Source organism: Hemiscyllium ocellatum, chromosome 4 (assembly GCF_020745735.1).
Source record: "Hemiscyllium ocellatum isolate sHemOce1 chromosome 4, sHemOce1.pat.X.cur, whole genome shotgun sequence".
In the NCBI taxonomy this organism is placed as follows: domain Eukaryota; kingdom Metazoa; phylum Chordata; class Chondrichthyes; order Orectolobiformes; family Hemiscylliidae; genus Hemiscyllium; species Hemiscyllium ocellatum.
The window spans coordinates 99,898,352-99,916,178 of record NC_083404.1 but is presented as its reverse complement, the minus strand read 5'-3'; the positions used below and the strand labels follow the sequence as shown (position 1 = coordinate 99,916,178).

The 17,827-nt window shown below is 41.8% G+C and overlaps 1 protein-coding gene across 1 annotated transcript in view; it reads right to left on the bottom strand.

Annotated features, from left to right (window-relative positions):
• Positions 1-17,827, bottom strand: part of tmem67 (transmembrane protein 67) — a 171,691-nt gene that overhangs the window by 141,982 nt on the left and 11,882 nt on the right. Inside the window, exons 3-5 of the mRNA XM_060824041.1 lie at positions 12,269-12,333; positions 8,855-8,921; positions 8,226-8,300 (exon numbers count right to left, since the gene is read on the bottom strand). Coding sequence (XP_060680024.1) covers positions 8,226-8,300; positions 8,855-8,921; positions 12,269-12,333 — 207 coding nt within the window. The remainder of the gene's footprint in view (positions 1-8,225; positions 8,301-8,854; positions 8,922-12,268; positions 12,334-17,827) is intronic.

The following is a 17,827-nucleotide window of genomic DNA, read 5'->3' as shown; positions in this document are numbered from 1 at the left end:
GGTGATGGATTCTCAGGGGAACGTAGCACGAACAGCAAGGTTTCTGGTATTGAGACTGGCTCTAATGCAACGAGGGGTACACTGGGTTCCAAGAGATCAATTGTGTTCAGGGATTCTCTAGTCTGAGGTACAGACAGACATTTCTATTGCCAGCACTGAAAAATCAGAATGGTGCCAGGATCAAGGATGTCTCAGAGAGGGTGCAGAATTTTCTCAAGGGGGAGAGGGGCCAGCAAGAGGTCGTTGTCCACATTGGAATTAACGACATAGGAAGGGAAAAGGTTGAGAGTCTGAAGAGAGTGATTACAGAGAGTTAGGCGGGAATTAAAAAGGAAGTCCTTGAGAGTAGTAATATCTGGAATACTCCCGGTGCCACGAGCTAGTGAGGGAAGGAATAGGAGGATATAGCAGATGAATGCATGGCTGAGGAGCTGGTGTATGGGAGAAGGATTCACATTTTTGGATCATTGAAATCTCTTTTGGGGTAGAAGTGACCTGTACAAGAAGGAGGCATTGCACCTAAATTGGAAGGGGACTAATATACTGGCAGGGAAATTTGCTGGAACTGCTCGGGAGCATTTAAACTAGTAAGGTGGGAGGGTACCCAGGGAGATAGTGAGGAAAGAGATCAATCGAGACTAGTACAGTTGAGAACAGAAGCAAGTCAAATTGTCAGGGCAGGCAGGGACAAGGTAGGACTAATACATTAAATTGCATTTATTTCAATGCAAGGGGCCCAATGGGGAAGGCAGATGAATTCAGGGCATGGTTAGGAACATGGGACTGGGATATCATAACAATTACAGAAACATAATTCAGGGATGGGCAGGACTTGTAGCTTAATGTTCCAGGATACAAATGCTACAGGAAGGGAGGCAAGAGAGGAGGGGGAGTGGCGTTTTTGATAAGGGGCAGCATTACAGCTGTGCTGAGGGAGGATATTCCTGGAAATACATCCAGGGAAGTTATTTGGGTGGAACTGAGAAATAAGAAAGGGATGATAACCTGATTGGGATTGTATTATAGACCCCCTAATAGTCAGAGGGAAATTGAGAAACAAACTAGTTGGGAGATCTCAGCTATCTGTAAGAATAATAGGGTGGTTATGGTAGCGGGTTTGAACTTTCCAAACATAGACTGGGACTGCCATAATTTTAAGGGTTTAGATGGAGAGGAATTTGTTAAGTGTGTACAAGAAAATTTTCTGATTCAATATGTGGATGTACCTACTAGAGAAGGTGCAAAACTTGACCTACTCTTGGGAAATAAGGCAGGGCAGGTGACTGAGGTGTCAGTGGGGGAGCACTTTGGGGCCAATGACCATAATTCCATTAGATTTAAAATAGTGATGGAAAAGGATAGACTAGATCTAAAAGTTGAAGTTCTAAATTGGAGAAAGGCTAATTTTGACGGTATTAGGCAAGAACTTTCAAAATCTAGATTAGAGTAGTGCTGGAAAAGCACAGCAGGTCAGGCAGCATCTGAGGAGCAGGAAAATCAACGTTACGGGCAAAAACTCTTCATCAGGATTAGAGGCAGGGTGCCTGCAGGGTGGAGAGGTAAATGAGAGGAGGGTGGGGTGGGGAGAAAGTAGCATAGAGTACAATTTGTGAATGGGGGTGGGTATGGAGGTGATAGGTCAGAGAGGAGGGTAGGGGAAAGTAGCAAAGAGTACGATGGGTGAATGGGGGTGGGAATGAAGGTGATATGTCAGAGAAGAGGGTGGAGTGGATAGGTGGAAAGGAAGATAGGCAGGTAGTACAGGTCATGGGAACGGTGCTGAGATGGAAGGTTGTAACTGGGGTGAGGTGGGGGAAGGGGAAATGAGGAAACTGGTAAATGTCCACATTGATGCCCTGGGATTGAAGTGTTCCCAGGCAGAAGGTGAGGTGTTCTTCCTCCAGGCGTCGGGTGGTGAGGGAGCGGCGGTGAAGGAGGCCCAGGACCTACATGTCCTCAGCAGAGTGGGAGGGGGAGCTGAAATGTTGGGCCACAGGGCGGTGGGGTTGATTGATGCGGGTATCCCGGAGATGTTCCCTAAAGCGCTCTGCTAGGAGGCATCCAGTCTCCCCAATGTAGAGGAGACCGCATCGGGAGCAACGGATACAATAAATGATATTGATGAATGTGGAAGGCTCCTTTGGGGCCTTGGATAGAGGTGAGGGAGGAGGTGTGGGCACAGGTTTTACAATTTCTGCAGTGGCAGGGGAAGGTGCCAGAAGGGAGGGTGGGTTGTTGGGGGGCGTGGACCTGACCAAGTAGTCACGGAGGGAACAGTCTTTGCGGAAAGCAGAAAGGGGTGGGGAGGGAAATATATCCCTGGTGGTGGGGTCTGTTTGGAGGCAGCAGAAATGTCGTCGGATGATGTGGTTTATGCGAAGGTTGGTAGGGTGGAAGGTGAGCATCAGCGGGTTCTGTCCTTGTTACAGTTGGAGGGTTGGGGTCTGAGGTGGAGGTGCGGGATGTGGACGAGATGCGTTGGAGGGCATCTTTAACCACGTGGGAAGGGAAATTGTAGTCTCTAAAGAAGGAGGTCATCTGGAGTGTTCTGTGGTGGAACTGGTCCTCCTGGGAACAGATACGGCGGAGGCGGAGGAATTGGGAATACGGGATGGCATTTTTGCAGGAGGTACGGTGGGAAGAGGTGTAATCAGGTAGCTGTGGGAGTCGGTGGGTTTGTAAAAAATGTCAGTGTCAAGTCGGTCGTCATTAATGGAGATGGAGAGGCCAGGGTGGAATGTGTTGGTGAAGTCGATGAATTGTGCAGGAGCATGAGGTGGCGCCAATGCAGTCATCAATGTAGCGTAGGAAGAGGTGGGGAATGGTGCCGGTGTAACTATGGAAGATGGACTGTTCTACATAGCCAACAAAGAGACAGGCATAGCTGGGGCCTATACGGGTGTCCATGGCTACCCCTTTGGTCTGGAGGAAGTGGGAGGATTCGAAGGAGAAATTGTTAAGGGTGAGGACCAGTTCAGCCAAATGAATGAGAGTGTCAGTGGAAGGGTACTATTGGGAATGTCGGGAGAGGAAGGAATGGAGGGCTTGGAGGCCCTGGTCATGGCAGATGGAGGTATAGAAGGATTGGATATCCATGGTGAAGATGAGGCATTGGGGGCCGGGGAAACGGAAGTCTTGGCGAAGATGGAGGGCGTGGGTGGTGTCTCGAACATATGTGGGGAGTTCCTGGACTAGGGGGGATAGGACAGTGTTGAGGTAGGTAAAGATGAGTTCAGTGGGGCAGTATCATGCTGAAATAATGGGTCGGCCAGGGTGGTCAGGCTTGTGGATCTTGGGAAGGAGGTAGACCGGGCAGTGCGGGGTTCCTGGACTATGAGGTTGGAAGCTGTAGGTGGGAGATCTCCTGAGGTGATGAGGTTCTGTATGGTCTGGGGAATGATGGTATGGTGATGGGGGGGGTGGGGTCATGGTCGAGGGGGGCGATAGGAGGAGGTGTCTTTGAGTTGGCGTCTGGCTTCAGCAGTGTAAAGGTCAGTGCACCAAACTGCCACTGCACTCCCTTTATCTGCTGGTTTGATGGCGAGGTTGGGTTTGGAGCAGAGGGAGTGGAAGGCTGTGCGTTGTGAGGGTGAGAGGTTGAAGTGGGGGAGGGGGGTAGACAGGTTGAGGCAGTTAATGTCTCGGCAGCAGTTGGAAATGAAGAGATCGACGGTGTGTAATAGGCCAGCGCGGGATGTTCAGGTGAATGGAGTGTGCTGGAGGCGGGAAAAGGGGTCTTCTGAAGGTGGACGGGAGTCCTGATTGGAAAAGTAAGCTCAGAGGAGGAGGCGGCGGAAGAAGTGTTCGACGTCACGGTGTGTATTAAATTCATTGATGTGTGGGCGGAGGGGGATAAAGGTGAGGCCTTTGCTGAGGACTGATCATTCAACCTCAGGGGGATATGGTGAAAACTCGGCAGGGCTGGGAGCTACGACCCGGTGTAGGCGTGGAGCTGGGAGGGGGTGTAGTCAGTAACTGGAGTGGGTGTGGTGGTAGGGGGAATGTTGGAGGGAATCCTGAGGGACAGGATGTACATGTATTTGGAAAGGAAAGGATTGATTTGGGATAGTCAACATGGCTTTGTGCGTGGGAAATCATGTCTCACAAACTTGATTGAGTTTTTTGAAGAAGTAACAAAGAGGATTGATGAGGACAGAGCGGTAGATATGATCTATATGGACTTCAGTAAGGTGTTCGACAAGGTTCCTCATGGGAGACTGTTTAGCAAGATTAGATCTCACGGAATAAAGGGAGACTTAGCCATTTGGATACAGAACTGACTCAAAGGTAGAAGACACAGGGTGGTGGTGGAGGATTGTTTTTTAGATTGGAAGCCTGTGACTAGTGGAGTGCCACAAAGATTGGTGCTGGGTCCAATACTTTTTGTCATTTACATAAATGATTTGGATGTGAGCATAAGAGGTACAGTTAGTAAGTTTGCAGCTGACATCAAAATTGGAGATGTAGTGGGCAACGAAGAGGGTTACCTCAGATTACAACAGGATCTGGACCAGATGGGCCAGTGGGCTGAGAAGTGGCAGATGGAGTTTAATGCAGATAAATGCGAGATGCTGCATTTTGGGAAAGCAAATCTTAGCAGGACTTATACACATAAAGGTCCTAGGGAGTGTTGCTGAACAAAGAGATCTTGGAGTGCAGGTTCATAGCTTCTTTAAAGGTAGATAGGATAGTGAGAAGGCGGTTGGTATACTTTCCTTTATTGGTCGGAGTATTGAGTACAGGAGTTGGGAGGTCATGTTGCGGCTGTACAGGACATTGGTTAGGCCACTGTTGGAATATTGTGTGCAATTCTGGTCTCTTTCCTGTCGGAAAGATGTTGTGAAACTTGAAAGGGTTCAGAAAAGATTTACAAGGATGTTACCAGGGTTGGAGGATTTGAGTTATAGGGAGAGCTGAACAGGCTGGGGCTGATTTCACTGGAGCGTCGGAGGTTGAGGGGTGACCTTAGAGAGGATTACAAAATCATGAGGGGCATGGATAGGATAAGTAGACAAAGTCATTTCCTTGTGGTCGGAGAGTCCAGAACTGGAGGGCATAGGTTTAGGGTGAGAGGGGAAAGCTATAAAAGAAACCTAAGGGGCAATTTTTTCACACAGAGGGTGGTTCGTGTATGGAATGAGCTGCCAGAGGAAGTGATGGAGAGTGGTACAATTGCAACATTTAAAAGGCATTTGGATGGTTATATGAATAGGAAGGGTTTGGAAGAATACGGGCCGGGTGTGGCAGGTGGGAGTAGATTGGGTTGGGACATCTGGTAGGCATGGACGGGTTGGACCGAAGGGTCTGTTTCCATACTGTACATCTCTATGACTCTAAGCGGATGAAGGTACAATGGGTGACTATTTTGTAGATATCAATCTTAATAGATCATAGATCATAGAGATGTACAGTGTGGAAGCAGGCCATTCAGCTCATCAAGTCCACAGTGACCCTCCAAACTTCATCTCAACCAGACCCAGCCTTTACCTGCATTTCTCATGGAGTGTGCAAGTATTGGATGGATTGGCTTTCTTCAAGGTGGATAAATGATGAAGGCTGGATGAATAGTATCCAGGCTCTTAAAAGAAGCCGAGGAGGAAATACAACATAAAAAAAAACTGTTGTGGAAACAAAAACAGAAATAATTGGGAAAACTCTGCAAGTCTGATAGCACCTGTGGAAAGAAAGCAGAGTTAACATTGCAAATGGGTTCTGAAGAAGAATAACCAGACTCAAAACATTAATTCTGCTTTCTCTCCACAGATATTGCCAGGAAATAGCTCGTTCTTTAAGAATCATTTTCCAATTTGCACTAGAGAGAGCTGAAATACCAGAGTATTAAAGGTTTGCAGACATTGCACTACTAACCAAGAAAGGGTGCAAGTGATCAGCTGAATAATTATAGGTGATTAATGAGCAAAAAATTTGAATAAATACTGAGAGAAAGGATTATCAGTAACTTGAAAAGGCATATATTAATTAGGGACAATCAACATCATTTCTTTAAAGGAAGGTCATGTCTTATAAACTCAGTAGAATGTTTTTTAGGGAGTTACAGGAGAATTTTTGAATGCAGAGCAATGGATGTTGTCTATATTGTTCTTAGAAAGGCATTTCACAAGGTCCCACATGACAGACTGGTCAGAAAAATTAAATCCCATAGGACACAGAGGAATGTGATGCGCTAATCCAAAATTAGTTCAGTGAAAGGAGACAAAGGGTAATGATTGACAGCTGACATTTGTGAATGAAAAGCAGTTTCCAATAGTGCTCCACAGGGTTCAGTATTGGGTCTCTTGTTATTATATTTTCATTATTTAGACTTAAATGTCAGAGCCATGATGGGGAAATTTACAGACAACATAAAATTTGGCTAGGTGATTGATCGTGAAGACGGTGTCTGATGACTGCAAGATGATATCAATAGCTTGGTTGAGTGGGTGGAAAAGTGGTAAATGGATTTTAATCTGGAAAGTGTACGCTTATGCATTTGGTGAGAACAAACAAAACAAGGAATAATCATAATAATCAAGGACTGAGAAGGGCAGAGGAAGTTACAGATCTGGAGTACATTTCCACTGGTTCCTGAAGGTGGATGAACATTTAGGCAAAGTGATAAAGAAGGCATATGTAATGCTCTGCTTCATTTGTCAGGTACTGAATACAAAAGTACCAAGTAATGCTGGAACAATACAAGACATTGGTTAGTGTTGGAATTTTGTATACAGTTCAAGTCACCATATTTACAGGAAGGGATATAATTGCTCTGAGAGGGTGCAGTGAGATTTACAAAAATATTATCTGGGGCTTGAAAGCTGCAGCTGAGAGAAGCGATTAGATAGGCCAAGGTTGTTTTCCTGAAAACAGAGGAAGCTCAGAGGTGACATAATTGCTCGAAACATTAATTTTCCTGCTCCTCGGATGCGGCCTGACCTGCTGTGCTTTTCCAGAACTATTCTAATCTTGACTCGAATCTCCAGCATCTGCAGTATGCACTTTCGCCTATTTGGATAGAGTGGACAGGCAAGATCTGCCACCTGCAGAGGTCAGTTATTAGAGGTACAGATTCAAGTGATTAGGGGAAGAACGAGAGGGGACTTTTGCAAAACCTTTTTGACTCGCTGGGTAGTGGGTCTCCAGAATTTGGTACCCAGTTTGGTCCTTGAAGTGGACACCCTCAATCTATATAAAAGGAAGCTGGATCTGTAGCATAAGTGCAACATGTTCTAACGCACATAGACGAGGTGTTAGAAAGTAGGAGTGGAATGCCTGTTAATTTATTCAGCCAGTGCAAGTACTGGTACAGGCTGAACACCAACCTTTGCTGTAACCTATCTATTGTTCTATGTTTCCATGAATAAAGAAGTTTCATTTTTTATCTTCAAATCTGATGGGATCTTCCTGAAATTAAGGACATTTTGGAAAACTTAAAACAATGCATGAACTACCTCATTAGCCACTTCCTTTAAATCCTACAGTGCTTGTCAGCAACAGTTCCAACAATTTATTCAGTACCACTGAGTTTCTGGAGATTGTAATGTCTCTGAGTTTCTGTATCCCAGACATCCCCAGATTTAGCTGCTTCTGTTGATGTCACTCATCTCTATAGAGAAAAGCAGTCAAACACCTGCTCCGTTCAAATCTCTTTCTTTTCTATTATCTATTCTCGATACTCATATTTTATAGGTTCAACGTTCACTTTATTAATGCTTTTCCTTTTAAAATATTGATAACACGTTTAATGTTTATATTCATATTTTTGTCTAGCTTTCTCTCATTACATAACTTCCTGCTTCTTTTGGTCATTTTTGTTTTGCATATATTTATTTTATTTATATATGTTTTTATATTCTGTCCAATTTTCATACCTATGATAAGTCTTTGCATGATTTTATGCTTTTTTTTATGCTTGGTACTACCTTTAACATTTTTAGTTAAGAATGGATGGTACATGGACATTGAGTTATCCACAAATGATGATTATTTGAATTTTTAAAAATCGTTCTATCATTAAAATTATAAAATTGCCACTCCTGATATTCATGCACAGAAAAATACATTCAGATATCCTGATTTGCATTAATATCAATAATATGTTTTCCACAATTATTGCTAAAAGATATAAGCTCTTCTCCATACCTAAATGTACAGTTGCAATGTTACAGAAATTAGGCTGAGACTATTCATTTGCTTCCGGCACCACTGTTAAGTCTTGTAATGCTCACCTTTCTATAGATAATATTTGTAATAACTGAAGAAGTCAAAGTTTTTGGATCAGCATGAAAACACAATCCTCCAGTCTAGAAACAAACAGAAGTAATGTTGGTAATAGATCAGTTAACTGTAGTTCCCCCTCAGGTTTGTTCCTCCCTTGAGCATATTATTTTAAATAATCTTATCCTGAAATTTTAAAACAATGATATTAGAGTGGAACAAAAAAAAAGATTTTAAATACTTGTATGCCGATACAGTGTTGAAAATGTGTTGCTGGAAAAGCGCAGCAGTTCAGGCATCATCCAAAGAGCAGGAGAATCGACGTTTTGGACATGAGCCCTTCTTCAGGCTCATGCCCGAAACGTCGATTCTCCTGCCCCTTGGATGTTGCCTGACCTGCTGCGCTTTTCCAGCAACACATTTTCAGCTCTGATCTTCAGCATCTGCAGTCCTCACTTTCTCCTGCCGATACAGTGTAACATTATCAAGCATATGTTTGCACATTTGACAAAATAACATTGCTATTAAGTGGATTTCCAATCCATACATTGGTGCACATTTTGAGAAATGAGGAGCAAACCTTTTACCCCTAGTAGTTACAGCATAGTTGTGAGATAATTTCAGAATAACATTTTCTTACCAGAATGTTTGACTGGCAATCACAAGAGTGTGTGGTATTGATGAATGTTTCATGACATCTGATGCAGCTGGTGGAAAGAGCCAAAACATTTAAAACATTTTTAAGTTAATACCCTGCCATCCTGCGCCCCACTACCTTCAGTCCACCACCCCCAAAATATGCATATTGCACCATCTTCCACCCCTACATCCACCAATGCTGCACCAAACAGACATTTCATCAAATTTAGATTGCTCAATGAAGCATAAATTTGATTACTTTAAGGCCAATAGAAGATCCATATAAAATCCATTAGGTTTGCTGTTTCCAGTGAGTGTAAATTACTCAGGAACTTTTGGCTAAGGAGAAAATCTTGATCTTGCATTTACATTCTTAAAAAATACAGGGAACATTTTGCATGTAATCCTCCAACATACAAGCCACACAAGCAAAATTTATTTATTGAAGAGTTAAATTCAAACTTTCATTTACAATTGTCTGATCATTGAAAGTCTAACCACACAGAACAGATGTTTTGTCAGTGGTCTTGTGTTACCAGCTCTAAGTCTAATTAGAACTAAGCCAACTTTAAACCTGTCAATTGTGTCTCTGATTGCATGTTAATAACTTAGAGTTCCTAGGGAACTACTCAGAAGAGATAAGGTTAAGGGGAGAATTTCCTAGACTCTGATTTTCATTTTTCAGTCTTTGCTGGAAAGTGTTTTGAGGGAGAAAGACAGGTTGGATCTGGGATAAGAAAAAGATAATAATAAGAAAACAGGCCTAATTTGTATAATCCCTCCACATAGCTTAACCCCTGATATCCAGTTTATCCATTTTTGTAAACTTACTGGTGCTCAGGACTAGTAATTGTTCCTAAGACAATGTAGCACTGAGATTGTGTGTGGTACTCACTCAGTTATACCAAGGAGTAAAGAAAATCCATTTTTTAAAAAATCAACTAAAGCTTGACAAAGCATTCAAAATACTGACTACATTCAATTATCTGCCTTTAGGGACCTCCTATGAGGCTTGGTATAATCAGTGTCCTGAATCCTGAAAGGAAAACAAAAGTATTTACCAAATGTTTGATAAGGTAAAATGAAGAAGGATCTAACCCCCTCCCCCACCCAGCAGATCAGGCACGCATTAAAATCAATAAAGAATGCAGACCATACATTAAAGAAGAGATGCAAATGAATTAAAATGACAATTAGATTTTGATCCAAGAACCATAGCATCAACTTGAATGCAAGGAGGGCAAGATAAACAGTGTCGAGAATGTGGTGCTGGTAAAGCACGACGGGTCAGGCAGCATCCAAGGAGCAGGAGAATCAATGTTTCAGGCAAAAGCTCTTCAATTCTCCCTCTCTATGATGCTGTCTGACCTGCTGTGTTTTCCCAGCACTACACTTTCGACTCTAATCTCCAGCATCTGGAGTCCTCAATTTCGCCCATTCAGGAGAGATGTTAGGAAGCACTTCTGTACAAAGAGTGGTAGAGATTTCGAACTCTCTTCAAACAGCAATTGATACAAGATCAGTTATTAATTTTAAATCTGAGGTAGATAATAATTTGATAAGCAAAGGTATTCATGAATTTGGGCCAAAGGCAGTTATGTAGAGTTAGGCCATAGATCAGTCATGGTTTCTTTGAATGATGGAACAGGCTTCAGGAGCTGAATGGCCTACTCCTATTCTTATGTTTTTTTTGGGACATGTGACTCCTCTTTCAATCAGTTCCTAACAAACAATGAGGAAACTTCCTGGGAGTGTAAAAGCTGATTAGTTTAGCATGTTCTTGTTGTATACCATGAAACTCCTACTTCAATAACCTAAACACTTGACTAGTTTTTGAAATTCTTAGTGAAATTGTCTCCTGAGTTCATTCTGAAGTATTGCATCAATTCTCTCAAACAGAACTAGATTAAAACATGCATTCCAGCTCAAAATGAGGTATTCTGATTTCTGTGTGCAAATAATGTCTCAATGATGTTTTGTTCTCCATGGTTATTTACAAATCAATGTGAAGGTCCATGTCTATTAGACCTTGGAGTTTTATGTTTGCTGATCTGACTTACACAGACTTCAACCACTGCAAGCCAATTACCAGTACTGAACTAACTTCTCCCACATCAAGTGCTAAAATGGCTGCCTCCAGTGCTCCCACTTTTGGCCTTACAGTTTTCCTTCCACATTATCAAATGGTCTATCTGACCTACCAACCTGAAATTCTGCTGCATCTGACTGACCCAGGTGAATATTTTGGGTTTTCCTTCTTACTGCTGAGACATTCCAATTATGTTTATCCTCTCCAGAGATTTCCTAGTTCATTGTTATGATTCAATGTCTTCCAAGGTTCTTTTTTATGCCTTTTGGAGTCTTTCTGCACTATCACTTTGTTATCAAAGTCTTCTGAGGTCTTTGTTATCTGCCTCTCGAATGTTGTCCTTTTCCAGTTGTTTTATTCTGGAAGAGTTTTGAAATCTAGCAGATGGCCTATCTTCAAATCTTCCTTTTAAAAATTCAGTTACACCTTTGAAGTCTTCCCATGTTCATTACTGCTTTCAGAGTCTTCCCTTTTCAGTAATAGAAAGACCAATGAAAGATGTCTGGGATTTTCCAGTCTGCTTCCACTTCCTCTAGATGACAGTGGCTAGTTTAGGTGCCTGGAGTTGGTGTCCCCACAGCAGACTGGAGGATGAGCACTCTAAGAATGATTGAAGGCCTTCACTGGCTGCACTGCCAGTAGCCTTCTCATTATTAATCCCATTCCTGCCCACCAGTGATTGATCTATTTCTTAATTTCAAACTTAAAAAATTGGCAGGTGAGCGCCTCCTTCTTGAAGCTCCCTCTCTTTTTAATCTTGCCTTCAACTACCAGCTGCTACTTTCTTATGTTCTTCAATCTACAAGGTATTTGGCCCTGCAGCTCTTCAAAATAAAGGGCTGCCAATTTCAGAATGAGGTGAGGAGGAATTTATTCACTCAGAGGGTTGTAAGTCTTTGGAAGTTCTTGCCACAGATGCCTGTTGGGGCAGAGTCCTTGTGTATATTTAAGGCTGAGAAGAATAGATTCCTGAAGAGTAGAGGAATCAAGAGTTATGGAGATACCGCAGGAAGTGGATGTGAGTTATTAGTCGGATTAGCCATGATTCTATTGAATGGCACAGAAGGCTTGAGGGACCGAATGGTCTATTGTTATTCCTATTTCTTATGGACATATAGGATTGAGAGCCTGACTACAGGCCACTTAAGATGAAACCCCTGTGAAAACCGTGCCCCTGGCAACAATTGCGACCATTGCTTCATCTTTCTTGGATGGAACATCTGGGGTTCTAGCTTTTTCATCAGTTGGTCAGACTCGATGATGTGATAATTTTGTAGTTTCGCATCTTTCTAATGTATGGCATGGATTCACCCGTGATTCCCTTACTTGGCAGTAAAGCCATGCAGGGACCAATCAGTAATATACTGCCCACTGGAATCCAGGGAATAAGCCTAGAAATGTTATACAACACAATTTCACTTTAAAACTAAATGCAAATTTCAGTAGGTGTATAACTGTTAATTGTTATTTAATGCAAGGATTTTAGGCTTTTATTACAATTATCAATAGCACATAAAATGAATGATGCAAAACGAAATGTAATTTTTTCAATCTTTGCCCTCATTCTCATCTCCCTTATAAATAGTCGAAACAAGTTAATATTATCTATTCACTTGAGTGTTTAGTGCAATTAGCCACTATTTTCTATCTGTAGTTTGTACCCTTCCTTCTTCCTGTTTGCGTATAACACTGACAACATAGAATTAAAGAATTACTTTATTGTATCCATTCTTTGACTTATTGATACTGAAAAGCAACACATTTGTATTTGAGTTATTGTGACTATTAACCACAGAGAAAAAAATAACATTTTCAGGCATTTTCATCTTATCAAGACTGACTACATATTATAAAATTTAGTCTGCAGTCAAGCTATTGTTATGTATAATGACAAGTTATCATTTTCCATAGAGCAAAAATGCTTTGGAATGCTTTGCGTTCTCTAATAAGAATAAAAGAATATTAAATTTTGCAGTCCAGAAGCTTACCTAGTCTCACTATCTACTCCATAGATGATAATAAAGAATGTGACAGAAACATTCTATCTTTTTGATATCCACCAACCGACTCCCATCTGTACTCACCTAGTAGAGTGCTTAATCCATCCCTAATCATCAGATCTTCCAACAGAAACCTGGGCACCCACAAGGAGCTGTCGGCCATCAGCAGCAGAACAACTGTATTCAACCATAATCTGTAACCTCTTGATATGGCTTACCCGCATCCTACCATTAACATCAAGAAGGGACATTTGGTGAAGAGTGCATTAAGCAGGTCAGGAGCAGCACCAGATATATCCAAAAAAAAAGCTGTCAACCAAGTGAAGCTGTAATGCAAGACTATCATGCCGAACAGTGGAAGCAGCAGGTGAAAACACAGAACTAACAGATTAGATCTCAGCTCTGCAGTCTTGTGATATCCTGTTATGAATGGTGGTGTACAGTTAAAAAAACACAGGGGGATGAGAAGACTTCACAGATACCTCCATCAATAGCAGTGAGCTCAGCAAAAGACAATGCAAAAGTCAAGGCTGAAACATTTGCAACAATTTTCAGACAGCAATGCCAAGCGGATAACCAATCTTGGGCTTCCTTCTGAGATCCATTGTCTCACAGCTACCAGTCTTCAGTCAATTTGATTCACTTCACATGATATCAGGAAAAAGTTGAGGGCATTGGATGCAGTAAATTCCATAAGTCCTAACAATATTTCAGCAATATTACTGAAGACCTGCCCTAAAAATAGCAGCACCCCTGGCCAAACTGTTCTAATACCGCTACAAAACTAACACCTGGCCGACAATGTGGGAAGATTATTTTTATTCATTCACAGATGAGAGTGTCTCTGGCTAGGCCAGTATTTATTCTCCATCCTTAATTGCCCAGAGGGCAGTTAAGAGTCAGCCACATTGCTATGGATCTGGAGTCACATGTCAGCCAGACCAGGTAAACATGGCAGTTTTCTTCCATAAAAGACATTAGTGAACTAGATGGATTTTCCTGACAATCAACAATGAATTCATGGTCATTATTAGGCTCTTAATTCCAGATTTTTATTGAATTCATGTACACTACTGGCTGTGGCAGGACTCAAACCCAGATCAACAGAACATTACCTGGGTCTCTGGATTAACAGTCCAGCAATAATGCCTCCAATTACCTCCAATTGCTCGGTTATGTTGTGTCCATAAAATGTAGGACTATCCAACAATGCCATTTACTGTCCGATCAATCGACTCTTGATCACCAGTAATGGAAGAGATGCTGACATCACGTTATTATGGCACTTACTCAGTTCAGGTTCTGCTAAGGCTATTCAGCTTCTAACCTTGTTACAGTTTTGATCCAAGAAAAGAGCTGAACTCCAGAGGAAAGATGGAAGCAACTTTTGTTAATATCAAAAACAGCATTTGAATAAGTAAAGGAATATCATGGGTATCAAGGAGCCCAAGCAAACCTAGAGTCAAAGGAAATCAGGGGAAAAATATCCGTTGGTCAAGGTCATACCTACTACAAAGGAAGATATTTACAGTTGTTGTCCATCAATAATTTCAGTCCCTAGGCTCCACTGCAGCAGTTCCTCAAGGTAGTGTCCCACTTTCAGCTGCCCTCTTAATTAGTTACTCTCCATTATAAAGTCAGATGTGGGAATGTCTGCTGATGACTGCACTATGTTCAGCAACATGTGGGATTCTTCAGAGTCTAGAGGAAGGAGTCTAGATCCATGTGCAGCAAGACTTGAACAATATTCAGACTTGATAACTGGCACGTAACTGGAGCACACACGAACCGAAAAAAATTCACCACATTGATCCCATTTTGCTCATTACGATCATGGCTGATCTTCAATACCATTTTCTTGCACAAACTGTTTAAGGTCTTTAAACATTAACAATTGAAAGAGAGTGTCTTCTGGAATCCTACTAGCTCCAGTTCCATATGATCTGACATTGTTATCATATAGTTCCTTTCACACATGGAAGAAGCTATCCTTAGAGCTGTGGTATAAAGACCCACTTACTCTACATCGCCCCGCCCTGCCTGCAAGTTCTTCATGGTGTCCCTTTCAATCATTTAAGCACAAACATTTAATTTTTTATCTCCCACTTCCTCCCTAACCCCAATATATCTCTTCCGCTTGCAGCGTTAACTTCCCATTGTTCACAGCTCTTCAGAGGACTTATCAGCAGCATGTTCTTCTGTATCACTGTCTGGGAGGCTGGCAGAGAGGCAAAGTGGGAAGCCAGCTTCTCTGCAGCTGCTGGATAATGGTTTAATTTACTTTTCCATGGACTTCTTCACCTTTTTCAGACTCTTGTCCTAATTCTGCTGGTTTTTCTGTCATTACCAATGGCTTGCTTTTCTATGGCATTCTACTATGAACTTAAAGAGAGATTTCTCAAGAGTGTCTTAAGCATTATGGGTGTAAATAACCAAATTAACTGCAGTAGTTCAAAGAAGGTAGCTCACTGGAACCTTTGCAAGGATAACTAGGGATGAGCAATGAATGTTGGCTAAGTGAGACTGAATTAAAAAAAAGTGAAGTGGGTGGATAATTGTTTCCTTCTGTGAGAGGAAAATGTCAATCTGTGATGAGAGGCCCTTCACAGGACATACACTGACACCTATAAAGTACAGATGAAAGGCACCTGTGACTAATACATAATATGTAGGTTCCTTCATCATTAACCTACTGTGTGGACCACAAATCCTTGTTTCAAGCACTCTTGACTCTTTCAAGCAACTGTAAGGATTAATCCCACTAAGTGCTGTGATGTCATTACAACATTTGACAATCTATTGCCTGGCCTGGCTGCATCTCACTTGTGCTTGGTGAATCAGACTGCAAAGGCTGATCGTGACTCTATGCCAACCCCTAAACGTGAACTGGTGACTCTGAGTTAAAGGTCAGACAATAGTGTCTCCTCTACACAGGTCTATGGGTTGCATTTTCCATATCCCTTTGTAAGCTGAGAAGGTGTAAGTTCTTAACAACCTGAAAGCCCAAAGATATAAGGGAGGACTATTGCAAAGAACATAAGAAAATCAGAAATAGGAGCAAGAGCAGCCCCTCAAGCAGTAGAATCATAGCTGATCTGCCAGACGCTACAAACCTTCTTTCTTCCCAGTTCCTCAAAACCCTCAACTCCTCAATATTTCAAAAATCTGTTGACTTATTCTTTAAACACTTCTAGTCATCTAACCTCCATAACTGTCTAGACTTGAGAATTCCAGCCATTCACTACCCTCTGTGAGAAGAAATTCCTTCACCTCTCAAGATGGATTTATTTTGTAACCACGTTGAAACATCTTCTTCACATCCAGGCTGTTAAGCCTCCTGTAAATCTTGAATATTTAAATCACCCCCATTCTTCTAAACTCTAATGAATAAAGGTTATCTGTTATTAATGCCAATTTCTTCATCCAAGGAATAGGCCTACTGACCCTCTTTTGTCCTATCTCCAATGTCAGTACATCATTTCTTAAATACAGAGACCAAAACTGAATATAGTATTCCAAGTGTTGCCTCACAAACATCTTGCACAACTCTAATCGGACTTTCTATTTTTAAACTGCAAACCTCAGACAATAAAAGCCAAAATTCTATTTGCCTTCTTGATTATTTGCTGTAGTTGCATGCTGATATTTTTTGTATTTCATTCACAAGAACAGCCACATTTGGCTGTGCTGCAGTTTGTGGCAGGCTCTCTCCATTTCCTACATGAAACTCCATCTCCATCTCTCATGTTTTTGTCCACACACACAACTTACATATATCTCTTTACAGGCTCCTTATCTCCTTATCATAGCATGTACTCCCACCAATTTCTCCAACATCAGCAAATCTGGATTCGTTACACCCTCCCCCTCCTTCAACTCATTAATGTAGATCGTAAATAATTGAGGGCCTGGAATGGATTTTTGCAGAACACTACGACTTACATATTTCCAACATGAAAAAGACCCATTGATTTCAATTCTCTGTTTTCTGTGTGTTAATCAATCCTCAGTCACTACTAATACATTACTCCGATATGATGAGGTCCTATCTTGTGGAATAAACTTTTATGTAGAACATTAACAAATTCCTTCTGGCAACCCAAATGCGCTACATAGAATCATGGAGGTGTACATCACGGAAACAGATCCTTCAGTCCATATTGTCCATACCGACCAGATATCCTAACCTAAGCTAATCCCATTTGCCAGAATTTAGCCCACATCCCTCTAAACCCTTCCTATTCATATACCCATCCAGATGCCTTTTAAATGTCCTAGTCTCCACGACTTCCTCTGGCAGCTTATTCGAAACACACACCACCCTCTGCATAAAATTTGCCTCTTAGGTCCCTTTTAAATCTTTCCCCTGTCACCCTAAACCTATGCCCTCTAATTCTGGACTCCTCCAGCCCAGGGAAAATACCTTGTCTTTTTATCCTATCTATGCCCCTCATGATTTGATAAACCTCGATAAGGTCACCCCTCAGCCTCCGAAGCTCCAAAGAGAACATTCCCAGCCTATTCAGCCACTCCTTATAGCTCAAACCCTGGCAACATTCTTGTAAATCTTTTCTGAACAGTTTCAATCTACTGGTCTCCTTTATCAACTGCTTGCTCTATCTTCAAAGAACTCTGGAAAACTTGTCAAACATGATTTTCCTGTCATGAAAATATGTTGACTCTTGTTTGATTGTGTTAAGCTTTTCTAAATGTCCTTATTTCTTTTTTAGACTCTAGAAGATTTCCAACAACAGTGTGGTCACCCATTTGACCACTCTAGTCAAGTCCTTAAGCTTTTTCAACATTACAGTCTTGTCAGCATGACATCCTGGATCATGCCATCTGCACACCCTCCCTTCTGTGAAGGTTTCATGTCATTGGTACA